The 17,040-nt window shown below is 39.3% G+C and overlaps 1 protein-coding gene across 2 annotated transcripts in view; it reads right to left on the minus strand.

Annotated features, from left to right (window-relative positions):
• Window positions 1-2,083: 2,083 nt before the first annotated feature.
• The window catches only part of SLC26A2 (solute carrier family 26 member 2), a 53,671-nt gene continuing 38,714 nt past the window's right edge, over window positions 2,084-17,040 (minus strand). For both annotated transcript variants that reach the window (XM_081935510.1, XM_081935509.1), the window contains exons 2-3: window positions 4,909-5,533; window positions 2,084-4,438 (exon numbers count right to left, since the gene is read on the minus strand). In XM_081935510.1, coding sequence (XP_081791636.1) covers window positions 2,837-4,438; window positions 4,909-5,520 — 2,214 coding nt within the window. In that variant the 5' untranslated portion in view covers window positions 5,521-5,533 and the 3' untranslated portion in view covers window positions 2,084-2,836. The remainder of the gene's footprint in view (window positions 4,439-4,908; window positions 5,534-17,040) is intronic.

Raw genomic sequence — 17,040 nt, forward strand, 5'->3', positions numbered from 1 at the left:
AAAGATCAATTGAGGCTTTTCTTGGAAAACAAAGTTTTGGATTTGATGTTCAAACTAGGATTTATCGAGGCTGGGCAAAACTTTTGAAAGGGCGCTTTGCCAAGTGTGTTCATGCAAATAAAGGAAGAAAGTGGCCTAATTCTTCCAAAAACCTGTTGATCTGCTTGAAAATTTTCCCTCAGTTGCCTCTGTGAGCATGTACTTTTATGCTCTGCTAATCTGTCTTCAGACAACTGAAGAAAGGCCTCAAAAGATATTGTTCCTTTGAAGGCGGCGGCAGCCTTCTGAGGCAACTGTACAAATGGCCTCAAAAGATATTGCTCCTTTGAAGGAAGCGGCAGCCTTCTGAGGCAACTTTGCACAGCTCTAATATTTATATGCATTGCTTCTAGTTACAAAACAAACTATTTCAAAATTATTCAAGGTGCTTAACAAGACAAATATTCTTTTTCTGCCTAAAGGGTTATTATTTTTTAAAAAAATCTATCTATTAATGAACCTGATGTACAGGTACCTTGAAGATACCACTGGATGTATAATTTCAAAGTAACTGTTTGAAATTCATCATTAAGCCCAACAAAGCCCAAAATGTCTATTTATACTATCCATAGATTCAGATGTAACATTATTAATTCCATTCTGGGCCGATGCAAAATACCATTTTAGAATTTATGCTATTTGCCATTCTCCCGATGGCAAATAATCTTAGAAATTCTTCTTCTGACAGGCAGCTTTTTCCTATGCATGCTTACACTGAGAGGAAAACAAATACCTACTTTTTTCATCAAATTTTTAGCAAAGTCATGTGCAATACATTTTCCAATTGCCTGAGAATTTATTATAATTTAATATATTCTGCTCATTTATAACTCTCTCAATACCAACAAACCTGATTTCTCTTTTTCCTGTGTCATTCTCTCGCCCTCTGGTGGTAATATTATTGATGCACAGAGCCTTTCGTTTATTTAAAGTATGTTTATATTCGGCTACAAGGTTTTGATCTGAGGGATGAAGCGAACTTGTTCTTCCCTGCTTCACAAATCAGGAGGAGAACAAGTTTTTTTTGCTGGATGTGGAAATGCAGACCCTTACCTCAAGTTCATGTCACCGATGTGACTGGGAGGGTAAAGTGGAGAACCAAATAAGTCATTTGGAGCAATGTTGAGTCACGGAAACAAGAGCAATAAGGCACTTACAAAACAAATGACCCAAAGATATTTGATTTTCGATTTGTTTCATTAGTATACAAGAAAATAAAGTGAAAGAAGGAAGCATTTCACAGAAGGGAGGACAGTGTATCAATAGTTTAGGAGTTCTTTACAGGAAAATGTACAGGAGTCCCTATAAATTAAATACACTGGATTATTAAACCCTTTTGTAAATATTAATTTCGTCAGTTCTCTTTCCTGGCAAAGAGCCTCATCTTGTTGTTAACGTCTCCTGTGCTGTTTCTGCACACATTTTTTCCTAAACCTAAAGCTCAGGTTTCAATGTGTTTCAATGCTGCACATCAAGTGCAGGACATCACTTTTTGCCATGTGTGACCTGCAGGACAGCAGATAGGTTGGAGGTTCTACAGAGGGCAACAAAGAGGGAGATTGACATCCTTCCCACCACCTGTATGCAGCCCCTTTTTTCTTTAAGAGGAAATGGCCATCGTTGAGCAACTGGGACAATCTTTAGAGAGGTGACAGAAAAGGGGAAAGCATTTTTATGCAAGTCATTTTCAAAAGCCATTTAAAGCCTGCTGCATTCTTAGGATAACCTTGAGAGCTTAATCTATCTATAAGATTATATAATATTCTGTCCAATAAAATATTCTTTTCCTGGGGCCAAAGCTATATTATTTTGCATTTCCTTTCTGAACAAATACCAACTTTTCCCTTCACTTCTGACGCTCTTCTGCCGTCTATTCAAGAACAGCTTCAGCTTGTTGGTGCCAGTTAAAAGGATTTCTGCTAAGAGTTTCCTCTTTGCTCAACAGTTTAGCAAACCCAGATTGGTCAGATAAGAGGGTGCCTCTCTAGGAAAACCAGGGGGCTGAATTGTTATGATATAATACAACTAAAGACATGTTCCCTTCCTGAGCACAGATATAGTGATAGCAATGTTTAGGTTTGTAAAATGAATGACCAATTGCTTACTTTCACTGTGATCAGCTATTTTTAAAGCATGGGTAGGCAATCTGTCGTTCTTCAGATGCAACAGATCTATCATACCTGACCAATCTTAATGGCTAGGGTTGATGGGACTTGTAGTCCTTAATTCTGACACCTGCCAGTTGTCTATTCTCTATCAGGCTTATGTTCTCTATTTCCTACCGTTTCTTTTTCTTGTAAATAATCTATAAGGTAGTAAAGCAAGGCATAATTTGTAGGGAGTATCTTCTTAAATTGACACAGCCGTTGAAAGACTATAAAGCTGTACTATCAGTTCAGACCCTGACTTTCTCCAGCTGCATATGTAGGTCAGACTCACTACTTCACGATTCCCAACCTATTTATGCATTCATGATTGTTTTGTTGATTAAATACTGGTCCAACTTCATGCAGGATTAAAATATAATTAAGCTCCTACTTTGAAGATCTTCCTTTCTTTCCCTTTAACAGTTGCTTAAGTAAAGAAATTAAGCAGCTTTTCCCCACTTCATTTTATCTCCATAGCAGGGACAATGTGGTAATGTAACAACAGAGCATAATTATTCTCTGGAATGTAAAGGCCACCATTTTAGCCTGTCACCACTTAAATGCACCTTATCTTAAGTTATTGGCCGCCAGTCCTTTCTTCTTGGTAAAATAACTCTTGAAACAAAAGTTCACATACTGTTTCAGACAGCCTAGAGGGGTTCTTCCAGACTCAAGGCTATTGGAACGTCCTCAGTTTCTGGTCCGAAAGCATTTGTTGCCACCACACTGTCCGACTGTTGAGTTTCATCCTGTTTCTCTGCAAACTGCACAGCAGCATGTATACCATGGAATGAGACCAACTCTGGATCCTGCATCCCAGTGGGCCAACCTCCTGCCTGGAGCAAACGGCGTATGGATGGGTTACAATTGGCCAGCAGGACCTGTATACCAATCTTCTTGTAATCTTGGCGTATCTCCTTCAGCAAACTGAGGCCTACACTGTCTATAAATTGCATGGCTCCACAGTCGATGATCAAGGTATGTATATCTATCGAAGCATCGGGACCATCTGCTGAAGCCTTTGCGGTCTTGGTTCCCTTTAGGCAGTTCAACTTGGAAGAAAAACAACTTTGATTTTTGCTCAGGTTTGCTTTAGCTTGAGCTTTTTGTTGTATAGCAGCAACCAGGTATGGATTCACCTCTGTTTTCTGGAAAAGTGAATTTTTAAAGTAGTCTTTGTTTGCATAGTAAAGAGAAGTATCAAAGCGGAAGATCTTGATATTTGCAATGCTAGTGATCTTCTTGTAAGTCAACTGATCCTCATAGATTTCTGAGTCATTCACCTTACCTAGAAGGGTGGCTCGGGGCCGCTGGGTGCGGAAGATGATGCAGAGGAGAGCAAAGCAGACTCCTATCAGAAGGCCAATTTCTGTGGAGATCAGAGATGAGGACAGCATGGTTACGCACCAGACTATGGTGTCTATTTTGCTGATCTGCCACATCTTGGGTACTTCAGCAAATTTCCGCAATCCTCCCCTGAGATTAACAATTGTAATCACGCCCAAGATGCAAGTTTGCAGTGAATAGAAGAGAGGCGCAATCCACAATAGTACCAGGAGCAGTGCAGCCGAAGATATCAAGCTTGATATTTGAGTATGGCATCCCGTTGATTCTTTCAGCAAAGTCTTTGCTAAGGCTGCACAGGAAGCAAAGCAGTAGAAGAAAGATGGGATCAGATTTCCCATCCCAAGGGCAATCATCTCTTGGTTGGCTCGGACAGGATAACCATGCTTCTTGCCAAATATTTCTGACAGTGACACTGTCATAGCAAAACCAATAATGGCAATGGGTAGAGCATCAAGTGCCAGATTTGACACCAGGCTCAGATCTGGGACAGCAGGTTGTTTGAAACCAGTGGGAATTGTGCCACAAATTTTAGATTTGTATTTCTTATTGAAGTTAAGGAAGTGTGACAGGAGTGTAGCTCCAATTACCACTAGGAGTTCCATAGGAAATGGAGCCTTCATTTTGTCCTTAAAATAATTGTTGATTTCTTTTACTGGCACAATTAGAATTAAAGCCACCAGGCTGGTGACCAAGTCACAGATGTTGGTCTTCCCAATGTATGTGAAGATGTCGATCCATGTTAAAATGAGGGTACCCATTCCATCACGCCGAGGGAGCTTCAGTCCAAACAGAAGATTCATTTGGGACGTGAGAATGGTAAGGGAGGACCCTGTTACAAATCCACTCAGAAGAGGTTCTGAGAGATAAACTGAGATGAACCCAAGCTGGAAGACCCCTAGAATAATCTGAAAGGAAAAAGCAAATAGAATTCATGATTTAGAAATAAATACATTGAAAAAGAAGTTGATCTCAACTTGCATTTTTTGTCTATTATTACTAGTTACAGAAGTTGACTGTGACAAGTAGATGTCAGATATGGAACAAATAAAGTTTGATAATATATTAGAAATAACAACTTTTTAAAAATCACCAGTAACTCAGAAGTAGGGCTTAAAATGATTGAAATCACATTAAAGCATATTACATGCAAAAGCTCTCTAAATCAATTCTCAGGACAATTAGAAGTATTATACTGAAGTCCTGGATGGCCTACAGGTTTCATGTAGAGATACACTTGTTTGTACTAAAAGCAGCATAATTTTTTTCAGTTTAAATACTCTTGAGAGCACTAAATATAAAGGCCATTTTTTGCTTAGACTAGATGGACACTTACATAGAAATAAAGTATTTAAAAAGAAAGGTTAATTTATCTTACCTGATAAATCCCAACCAAAAACGTTAGAGTGGTTGCCACTGTGATTGCATAACAACCTCTGTCGCAGGCAACTGTCCCATTCATTGTGGTATTGGCCATCAGATTTGTACCCATGTCCAAATCATATCCTGCTAGAGTAAGTTGCCGGTTTACTGTCTGCCCAATCATCAAGCAAAGAACCCCAAAAGAACCAACACAATTATGGCGCGAGGTAGCCATGGCAAAGTAAATAATAGCACAAAAGAAGTTGGTGTAGAGACCATAAATGGGATCCTGGCTTGCAAGGAGGGCGTAAGAGATTGATTGAGGGATGGAAACAACTCCTACCAACACACCGGAGATGACATCCCCCAGCAGTTGTTCCTTGATGTTGTAACGAGGAAGCCACTCAATTACTGGGAACAACTGTCGAAAAAAGTTGAGGACACTTTGTTGGTTGCAATTGTAATTCTCTTTGGCTTTTGTAAGAAGCTTCTTAATGCTGAAACCTGGTGTTTCGTATTCTTCTAGTTTGACAGGTATGTAGGAAGATGACTCTGAAGACTGTGAAGAAGGCAAGCTGGAGGTGTCATTGCTGTTCTCAGACGTTTGAGTGATTTTGCCATCTTCCATGACTCCAAAATAGCTGAAAAGAGGACACACAGACATTTTTAAAGCAGAGTGCATGACTTAGGCACAGGGACAGTTGAATATTAATCTGACGATGCATTGCTAGACGGTTATTACAGAACCTATATTGTTATGTCTGTCTGACAATAAAAAAAGGAACAATTCAACCATAAAAACTCAGCACTAAAATTTTGAACATAAAAGTTTGTTTCTACATATTAACTTAAATTTATTCCTCATGCATGTTGGTTATCAACACAGCCTCTAGTATGCTGTACTCACAGCACCATAGAGCGCATAGATCAAACTCCCAAATTATTATATTTTTCTTTTCAAAAATCTTTTACATCTCAGACGATCACAAAATTTCATCAGCTGTTGTTCTCAGCAGTCTCTCAGATAACATTGCAGTCTCTTAAAAACATTTAAAGAAACCTTACTAGTTTTAACAATGCTGAGATTTAAACTATTTAATGTTAATGGTATTATTATTATCATCATCATTATTCTTTGAGAGCACCTGAGCTTCTATACAAGATTTAAAAGGTTGATAAACTTTTTCCTACATCCTAAACCTTTTTTGCAATAGTATAAAACAAAAACATTCGGAAACTTTAAATATGTATGTTCAGTTTGTACTGGTCCAAGTGGTTCCACTATGATAGGAATCAGACTTTTTATCACAGTCTAAATCTGTCCTTCCACAAGATTATTTAGCAAACAGTTTAGATGGTTTGAGAGTATTTGCCCCAAATGAATTGAATTTCCTTTTATTGCCACTCAACACGAATGTCCAACATCTATTTTTTAACAGTAATACTTGCTAGGAGAACCAGTTTTGTATAATAATTAACACACCAGGCTAACAACTCGGAAAACATGAATTCTAGTCCTGCCATGGCAGAGCCAGCTCTAGGTTAAGGCCAAATGGGTACCAGCCTAGGGGCACCAAATTTTAGTGGGCAGCAAAATTGAAACAACTTTTGAAAAATGCAATTAAAAAGAGAAAAGAGGTAGCAGTGACCCCTAAACCAGTATGGTCACTGAAGGAGCAAATGTAATTTTGCAGAAAGTGGGGCGCACGCGCATTGCATTATGGGTACATGCACGCATGCACATGCTTTCGGCATGCATTAACAAAAAGGTTAGCCATCACTGTTCTAGACCTTAACATTGATATTTTTTTCACTTCTGCTTTTTAGTTTCCCGGTGTTTGGGCATGCTTCCTGAGAAAGATTGTAGGATGGTTTGAATATTATTTGAAAATAGATGAGTGTCTTTCCTTGTCTATTTTTTCTTTGTGTATTTTTTTATTTAAAAAAAAAAATCTTAGTGCTGTAGATGGATGCATATACATAGAAAGAAAATATTTTAAAAGCACAGGATGACAGGAAAAATAATATGATATTCTGCAATGTGTATAAATTTCTACTGAGTGAACATACTATCTGAAATCAGTTGTTCATCAAAGTAATAAGCAAAGTTAATTTTTATGTTTTTGTATAGTTTAATTTTTCTATACAGCTAAAGCAGTGACGTGCAGTGATGTTTATGGCTGGTGAGGCTGGTGACGTCATTAGGAAGGCGGGGAATGGGACCTCAGCCTCCAGCACACGTGATCCCATTCCCCGCCTTCCTGAGCGCGCTCCGCTGGCTCGCGCTCCGCGATCTCCAACAACAGCTGCTTTTCAGTGCTTTTCTGTGCGTCTGGCGTTTAGGACATCTACCTAAACGCCAGACGCACAGAAAAGCACAGAAAAGCACAGAAAAGCAGCTGCTGTTGGGGATCACGGACCGCGAGCCGGCGGAGCATGCTCAGGAAGGCGGGGAATGGGATCAGCACACGTGATTCCATTCCCTGCCTTCCTGAGTGCGCTCCGCCGGCTCGTGCTCTGCGATCCCCAACAGCAGCTGCTTTTCTGTGCGTCTGGCGTTTAGGACATCCGGCTATCTACCTAAACGCCAGACGCACAGAAAAGCACTGAAAACCACTTCGCCTCCAAGCCACTTCGTCTTGATGACGTCGCCGACGTCGCTGCTGGCCGCAGCCGGACAGAGGTAACCAGACTGGCGCCGAGGGGTCCGGGCGGACGAAAGAGCGAGTGAGCGATGGAAGATCAGGCAGCCTGATCCTTGGTTGCTCGTCCGCCGGACTGCCTTGGCGCCACTCTGGCTACCTCTGTCCATCCGCGCATGGCAGCTGCGGTGACATCATCAAGCCCCTGCCACTTCTGGACGTCGATTGCAGTCGCGAGGAGTGCGCAAAGTACAGCGGAGGCAGGAAGGTTATTGGCGCTTCCGAGAACCCTCCTGCCTCCGCCGGTTGCCCAGCTGGCACCGTCCCGCGCGCGCTCCTCCTCCTCCCTCCTCTTCCTCTTATATATATGAAACTCCCTCGTGGACCCTCGTGGATATTATTATTTTATATATTATTATTTCATGATGAGAGGTGAGGCTCTGCCTCCCCTGCCTCCCCTGACCGCACATCCCTGAGCTAAAGTTTAATTATCCACTGAGGAACAATCCTTACTCCAGCCACTTTACAGAACTAATATGAGATGTTTAAATTTTTATTTTAAAGACCATTTGAGAATCGTCATAAGAACCAGTGGCAATCACTAACCTGATGCCTAGTAAGTGACAGGTTTTTCCGCTAATACGAAGAAAATTTTCCTTGGGTTCTTTGCATCACTATTAATGATCTCCATTGTATTTACAGTATACATTATGTACACTGATGGGCAGAATATACCCTAAACTGCATAACAGCTTTATGACACTTGCTGTACACTAGTAATTTCATTACTGAAACAGCTTCGTGTATCTCTAGGCTAAATGTTAGGGAGAGGGAAAGTTTCTTCAGGTAGTTCTCATTTAACAACCACTCATTCAGCAACATTCCAATGGCACTGAACAAGAAGACTTATGACTACTCCTTGTAGTTGCAAGCATTGGCAACGTCCCCCAATTACTGCAATTTGGGCACTTGGCAACTAGCTCACAATTACCACGGCCATAGCATCCTGCAATCATGTGAGCACCATTCACAATTTTAAGTACTGACTTTTCACAAGTGAAGTCAATGGTGATCCTATCAGGTTGTGCCTAAGAAGCACGCGAGATTTGATTGATGGGAAATGGAACTGCCACAACTTCTGTCATAAGTCAGCATGATCACGTGACATTTGAGCACTTTATAATTGAGACTCTGTTACTAAATGATGTGGCCATAAGATGACTGCTTAGTAACAAAGACGCAATTATTGTTGTTAAGCGAGAGCCATCTATAATGAAAATTCTTGATGTATAATCTGAAATTCTTATTGTATCATGAATCTACTAGACAACCTTGAAAAAAGCTATTATTTTATTCCTGCCACTCCCCCCCCCCCCCCAGCAATAGAGAAGATAATCATTTTAACTTATCTTCCGGAATGGTTATAAAGTTTGCAAGTAAATAACATTTATAATGCAATTTGAATACTTGAAAATGCTATGAAAACATTGTGTACGATACTGATAAAATCCTCTTTCAAATTTTCTTTATTTGAAGAAGAAATGATGAGATACCTTCGTTTTATTTTATTTTTTGTTGTTGACATGAAAAGAATTAGCTCATGAGAGTTCTGAGCCCTGATCATTTTGTGAAATTCCAGTAGTTGAATCCATCCACAAAATGTATGTGCACAGAGTTAACATTTCCCAAAACACAAACACTGCTTTCTGGAATCTTGCACAGGTGACATAGTTGAGCCAATATAACAAGCAAATCTTTATATGGCTGAAATCCTTTATTCCCAGCCTAGAATTCACCACCTCCATATCTGTACTTTAATTAAAACCATTTTTACCTATGTTGCATTTATTTATTTATTCACCAACAGCATGAACTAGGTTTCTTTAACCTCAGCTTAAGAATGATTAATAATCAGCTTGTATAGCTTACAAAAATGAGAACAGGGATTCACATTCTGCAATACACATATGTTACCCATGTAATCAGTTAGCGATCAGGAGTAGAACAGAAGCATTTTCTTACTCAGGTATATCTTGACCTATATGCTTATTTGGTGGTGTCCAAAAATAATTATCAATATCCTTCTCGTCTCAACTTTAAATTTCAAAGACTCTGGAGAAGCTGTATTCTCTAAAAGTGTCTCTCCCCCCCACCTCCTCTCTCTCTCTCGTGTATGTGAGAGAGAGTGAGAGACAGACAGACAGACAGACAGACAGACAGACAGACAGATAGAGAACAATCATCACCAACAACTTTTTCCAAATCAAAATTAAAACTGCTGATATTGCCTAAGGCAGGGGGAGGATACCTTCCCTTTCCTAGCACCTCTCAGCTGCCTCCCACAAAACATTTGCTGGAAAGAAATAAAAAAAGAAATCAAACTCTATAATGCTTCAAACCTGTGCTCTTTGCCTTCTTCTATCCTTGAACTGAATCCCATACTGACAGGAGGAGACGAATGGTCTTGAGTTCAGTTCAGTTGGCTTTTTATCTACCTCCACATAATTGCCACTAATTTGTCCATCCACATTTGCTGGTATTTTGAAAACAAACACCATTTAAGTGGCATATTTTTATAGAAACTTGTCCCGAGCATTAATGATTCTTTTAAAAATTTAAACCAATAATAGGGAGGATAATACAACCATCCGGATCTCCAGAACTTTGTTTGCAAAACAAAAAGAGCTGCTTGTGCACATTTTTCTTCTGAACCCTCTTAATTTCCCAATTCTTGTTTTAGGAAAAAGGGAGAACAGGAAGGTGATTTCATCAATACCCACCAGTGTGGGTGACAGGTGGAACCAAAGGGAATATTACAATATTTCCCTATTTGAAAATAAATTATGAAGACAAAACTGAACAAGCAAAAAAAAAAAAAAAAGAAATTAAAAACTTATACTAAAAAGCCACAAATTCAAAACTGAAGTGGTGACTAGATTTAAATAAATTTGCTTTTCACTGGGACTTTTTTCAGAGGTCTTTGGTGTATTCATTTTTAGCCAAATAAATCATAATTATTAATGCCTCTAATCCAGACTAACTCATATATTAATTTTCCAGTGTTTTGCAATAACAAACCTATTAGCTTATGACAGGCACTGGATTAATGTCTTGGGCTGCATTGATTTCCAGGTATTAGGATTTATGGATATTAAATCAACAGCAAGATTCATTATGAAAGTGATTTTTCCAGTTTTGTGAAAACATTTTTACCCCAAATAAGTAAACATTTCCCTAAAAGTTGGGGCATAAATTTGCTTACAATACCATTAATGCATGTAATGTAGCTATGGAAGCTTATAATTTATATAGCATAATTTTATTAGGGTGGCACACAGTCTAAATTTTTCTTTATGGTTAATTCTTAGTGCCTTGCTGCAATGTTGAAAAGAATTCCATGATACAAAAAGTACCAGGAAATTAATCAGGATTAGATGCCACATTATGCTCCCAGAACTGAAAAAGATTCTTGGATGAGAAGTGGGGGGGGGGGAACACCTTTGGGACAACACTGACCTGGATGACTAAGAATCTCCATTAGACACTTATGCTCCCAGACAGTTTTTGAATCCTTGAACCTGCTGTGCTTGCTGCAAAAGTTTTATACAACATCGATGAGATTTGATTGGCCGAAATTGACTCTAAAGGAGATTTTGAAAATTGGACTTTCTCTCTCTCTCTCTCTCTCTCTCTCTCTCTCTCTCTCTCTCTCTCTCTCTCTCTCTCTCTCTCTCTCTCTCTCTCTCTCTTCTCTTCTTTCTTTCTTTCTTTCTTTCTTTCTTTCTTTCTTTCTTTCTTTCTTAAGTTCTCTGGACAAGTTTACTTCAAAAGAGAAATAATAGCCCAGGAAATATGTAACCCATTCCATCAGAGTAGAAGAGTATAGAACTGCCTAAAAAAGATGTTCTTGCTTCCTAATTTAACAGCCTTGCGTTTGGAACACCAAGGGTGTCTCCTGAAAAGGATATTTCATTAATGCTTTACTGCATCTATGAGGACACCTAGAGGAAGATCTCTGAAAATTCTAATGGCTTAAATCAAAAGTAGCCAAATCCACAAGATTGTTAGATAAATGTTTAAGGGAATTGATAATTTAAACCCACATTTTTATTTCTTTTTGAGAGAGCATGATGATCTTTCAATGAATGTTTGCAATCCTGACAGAACAGCTGTCGTGGTGGGCGTGGTCAGTTACTAAACATCTTTTTACCAGTTGAATTATTCTTCATCAATCCTAGCCTAGTAGCAAGACAACTCACCCTTGTCCTCATTCCAGGTACCTGAACATATTTCCAAATAAAGGACAAAGTTATAGACCCCACTGTCAGTGTTTTCTAAATGTATCCATTAGGATCCCCAGACATTCTTTAAAATCTAATTATATTACAGGCATGTGCTTTGCTGTATGCTAACTTGCAGTGTAATTTTATTAAGTGGGTATTTTTAACAATGGCAATATCACTTTAACTCCACAGAATTTTACAGCACTGCCTGAGCAGTTTACAAAGTCAGCATATGGCCCCCAAAATCCGGGTCCTCATTTTACCAACTTTAGAAGGATGGAAGGCTCAAGCCCATCAGGATCGAACTCCGGACTGCGGGCAGAGTTTTCCTGCAATACTACATTCTAACCACTGTTCCACCAGGGTTCTAACAAATAGGTAAAACAGGAGTCTGGTATCTTCCCCTAAAAAATAGATATACATTTTTAATGTAGATTTTTAAAAAAATCTTATTAAAAATGAATGAACTATGTATCACATTAGATTTCCATGTCTTCTTCTGATAGCAAGTAGGAAACATGAATCAGGATTCTACATCCCAAATCCTGTTCAAGATTCTTTTCGGAACCAAACGTGATTTAATCTGCAGAGATAATGTAAATATGCAATTCAAAAACTGTTGAAATACAATATAGAGGACAATCTCTCAATGTTTCCCTTTCATTAGTTCTATGGCCAGAAGGAAGCTGAAAACTACTAGAATACTTTTGCATGAAAGTCATACTTTCTCATGCAAACAAATCAGCTCCTATTGAGATACAGGTATATTTTGCATGCAATCAAAAATGAGATTTGTAGAGGAGGAGGAGGAGGAGGAGGAGGAGGAGGAGGAGGAGGAGGAGGAGGAGGAGGAGGAGGAGGAGGAGGAGGAGGAGGAGGAGGAGGAGGAGGAGGAGGAGGAGGAGGAGGAGGAGGAGGAGGAGGAGGAGGAGGAGGAGGAGGAGGAGAAAATATTTAACCTTTTCCCAACCGACAGTTCTTTATGTCATGTGAAATGCCTCCAACTTGTATTTCTTACTTGGGGGCAATAGCTTGGAGAGCATTTTGTAGCAGTAGAAATGAAATGTCAACCTGCAACCTGCTTTTCTTCTTGAGTTATTTTTCCTGAAGCTTGACTCTGTGCGATCTGATGCTTAATTCTCCTTCTGAGTTTGCAAACAACCCAGTGGTGAAGAACACTGTCTAGAGGTGCCTTTTGGGAATAAAGTTTACTAAGACAAACCCACACAGCAAAAGTAACCGTTCTTCATTATGCCAGGAGTAAACAGAAAGTTTGGCAAAACGTTTTGTTGAGGAAATCAAACCCTCGCCCTGAAGTCCACTTATTTGATAACTCTGCAGTGAAATGAATAGACCAGTAGCACAAAGAATCGAAACACGTCATGAGAATCATGCTGCGTCCTTAATACGGTCCGCCTGACTCCCCAAACATGATTGCCAATCTGGAATAGAATTTTGAATTGCAGCTTTCCTTAATTTTCCATCAAACTTTTTAAAAGTCTACTTAAAACAAACATACATTATCAGAACAAAATTGGTGAATACGTACAATGTTTGTTGAATTGTATTAAACAAGCTGGCCAGGATGTTATGGGAATTATTGTTACTTCAACACTTGGTTCCACATTTGTTGAAACATATAATTTTCTAGAGGAATGCCTGGAGGCACATTATCCACGGCAACTCCTTCAAAAAATCTAATGCATAATGGCTGACTTGAACTTTGTCGCTAGGATCTCTTGGAGAAAATACTTCTCTTTACTTCTGGTTTTTATTCTGTTTAGTCAATGCAGACTTTCAACTATAAAGTTCTGTTTTCTTTAATGCCATGTCTTTAGCTTGGGCGACAGCTTCTCAGAATCAGGCTCTGATGGGCTGTTTAGGTGAAACTATGAAATCATTTTTCTGCCATGTCCACAACCCAAATATATCAGATTCTCATGTTAAAACAGTGTTTTCTCCTTTAGCAACAGTCCACAGCATTTTAAAAGTGTATTAAATCTGGTGCACTTTGCCACCCATTCTATTGGTATCACAATCAAGTGATCTCTAAGGAGAGGGAATCCTTTCCCGTTGGGTTCCTAGGCATTCAGCTTTATCAACATTGTGGGATCTTCACCCACTTTCCAGGGAAGAGCTGGGCATAGCTGCTCAAAACCCCTAGTTCCCAAAAGACAGTTCACCAAGCTACCGACCTAAAGGTGAATGTATTGTCCATAGCACCACTTTGCACAGCTGTGACTCACCATGCTTCGGAGGTGCTGGATATTGAAAGATCCATCTTTATTGTTTCTGCTTTATCCAACATCTCTCAAATCCACCAAAGAGCTAACTGGTGGGGTTTAGGAGATGCTGGGTTTTTGAGTATGGATTTAGCACTCTTTTCCAATCACTTTCCCTCTGCAAGCCAACTTGCAGTGGGGGAGAAGAATTTTGGAAGAACAGTAGACCTGCCTTCAATACAAGCCTACTCAGCAGCTACCAGTAGAAATTAACAAGTTCTGATACACGTGCTGTTCTTTTTCAATTTAATTATCTTCTGATAAAATAGCAGAGGCTGGTCAGCCATCTGTTAAAACTCACCATGTTCTCAAGACCCTTCCTCATGCTACCCTGATTGATTCCTCCTTTCCTACTGGCTGTAACAATGTGACATTTAAGCAAAGGGATGGGGGATGGAATTTAAAGGTAGAAAAGGGGCTGATTGCCTACAAATGTTAACAATGACAGCACCATTCAGGATTAAACCAAGACAGAGGCAATGGATGAAAAATACAAATTGGCAATAAATGTTATGCGGGATGGGAAGAACTTTAGCATATCAGTGGGAAATGGCTTATGTACTATGTGTCAGAAGGAAGCACAATATTACTCTTTGCCCAGTCAGTGCCTTCCAAATATTTTGGAGAATTCCCATCATTCCTACCATTGGCTGAGCTGTTGGGACTTAATGAAAATATAATCCAGAGCATCTGGAGGATATCAGACCAAGACTGATCTTGATAATGACAGAATTGTACTGGCTTTTCCCAAACTAGAAGCTCCAAATGTGTTGGTTATTGTTTCTAATATTACTAAACAAAATATTGGAATAAAAATCCCATCTATGTGGTTTTCTGCCCATAGATGCCTTTAAAAAAATTAAAAATAAACCACAGGTAAAGGATTGTTCTGTTTGCAATGTTAAAGCTTATTTTAGCATTATACTGTATCCTTTCAAGAGAGACATGCAGTATTATATAAATCGATACCTAAGACAAATATAGAGCAAAGGACTTTCACTGCACACACCTGTCTAGGTTATACAGTATATAGACTTCATTTTAGCCAGATCAACCCAGGAGTGAGTTTATAAGACTTTTGGTCTTGCTTGGAATCTTTGGCAACCAGACTTGGAGAACATCCAACTAAGCTAGTGTTTCTCAACCTTGTCAACTTGAAGATGTCTGGACTTCAACTCCCAGAATTCCCCAGCCAGCATTCGCTGGCTTGGGAATTCTGGGAGTTGAAGTCCAGACATCTTCAAGTTGACAAGGTTGAGAAACACTGAACTAAGCAGTCTATGAGATAAGCTGTCTTCCAGCTAAAGAATGATGGAATATACCCTTAGGAGGATAGGGACAAGGATAAGCACATTTCCAGGGGTGGGTTCAAGCTGCTGCTACTGCCGGTTCGCTCAGTGACGCCCTGAGAGTACATGAACCATACTAACTGCCTTTGTGCATGCGCAAAAGCAAAAAACAAGATGCCGGCACCTATGGTGCCGCCAAGAGAACCAGTTTGGGGGCATGGCAGGCCGAGTTACTACCTACTCGGCTGAACCAGTAGAAACCCACCTCTGCATATTTCCTATTAGCATATTCTAGAATGTTAGATTCATCAGGTCTTATAGAAATAAATATCTCAGAGGGAGATGGGACCCCAGGGATGGGGTGGGAGTGGGATAGTACATGGCTATAGTGAAGGTTGCAGTAGGACAGAGATTGGAATCTTTTGGGGCTGGTACACATTACCTTTAAACACAAGGTTAGAGACTGTTACTAATACAATGTTTTATAATATTGCATAAAAGGAGCGTTTCACATTGATTTTCATCTAAAAGGGGTGGTAAAATACTAGTGATTTAAAAAAATAATGCTGAAAAGTTTCATATAGATGAATAGTTCACTGGTGGAATTTGATTTTTGGAGTTGGCAACCAAACAATCTGTAGAACTTTGAAGAACAGTTAAAGAACTGTATTGCTTCTTCTGTTGTAGTCTTGTACATAATAGTTCATTACTCCAAAAACATGAACTCATTAAACCTGGCCAGGGTATGTACTCAGTTTGCTTAGTCACTGAAGCTTGCCTAACCTGGAAGACTTCTGTTCCAGATATTTAGTTATGTTTATCTTATTGGTGTATCACTCTTTTTTCAAGACTCAACAAGAGTAGAAATGACATGAAAACATAACCATAAAATCATAATGACTGCATAAAAATAAAAGCATAAAAGCCAAGTCATCACCTGTAAACCTGAAAAAAGTTAACCATCAGGAGCAATATAACATCCAGCATTTCCCATTACTTAGCAAAAAGTCATGGATCCCATCTGAGGATCCATAGTTTTTTGCTAATTGTTCTGCAGGAGCAGAAGGGCCATATCCTTTCACTTGAGTGACCCATGCCATTTCAATCTTAGAACCAGGTCTAAAATGATGCTGAAAGGAATCCAGATCATCACAGTATCAGCTGTACATAAATCTATTTTCTGAAAAAAGGGAATGTTTTGATCACACAGAGGTTACCCATAGTCTCTGGATCAAGAGAGAACTTGAAAGGGAGACTCCTCCTGCCCTCTTCAAGGTGTTAGGTACAACCAATGTTCTCAAAAAAAGCATAGTGACCTTTGAATTCAGAAGTGACAGTTCAAACGAGGCAGAAGGTAAAGGGATCCAACTCACAGATGGCTGAGTTCATAAGGTGGAGAACTTTGCCAATTTCGTCAAAGTCCACAGGATCAAAATAATCCCATATATTACTGAAAAATGCTACCCCAATCATCTTAACCAACTCTATCCGTGGTAAATCCAGCTCTGAGTAAATGCAAACAAAGTGGACCTTAAAGTGCCTACAAATATGACACAGAAGCATTTACATAGATTTTGCTTTATTTATTTAACAAAATTTCTAACATCTCCATGGGACTGTGACCCAGTTGTACAGCAATAAATGACATAAAA

This window comes from Natrix helvetica, assembly GCF_964273705.1.
Source record: "Natrix helvetica genome assembly, chromosome: 1".
Classification (NCBI taxonomy): domain Eukaryota; kingdom Metazoa; phylum Chordata; class Lepidosauria; order Squamata; family Natricidae; genus Natrix; species Natrix helvetica.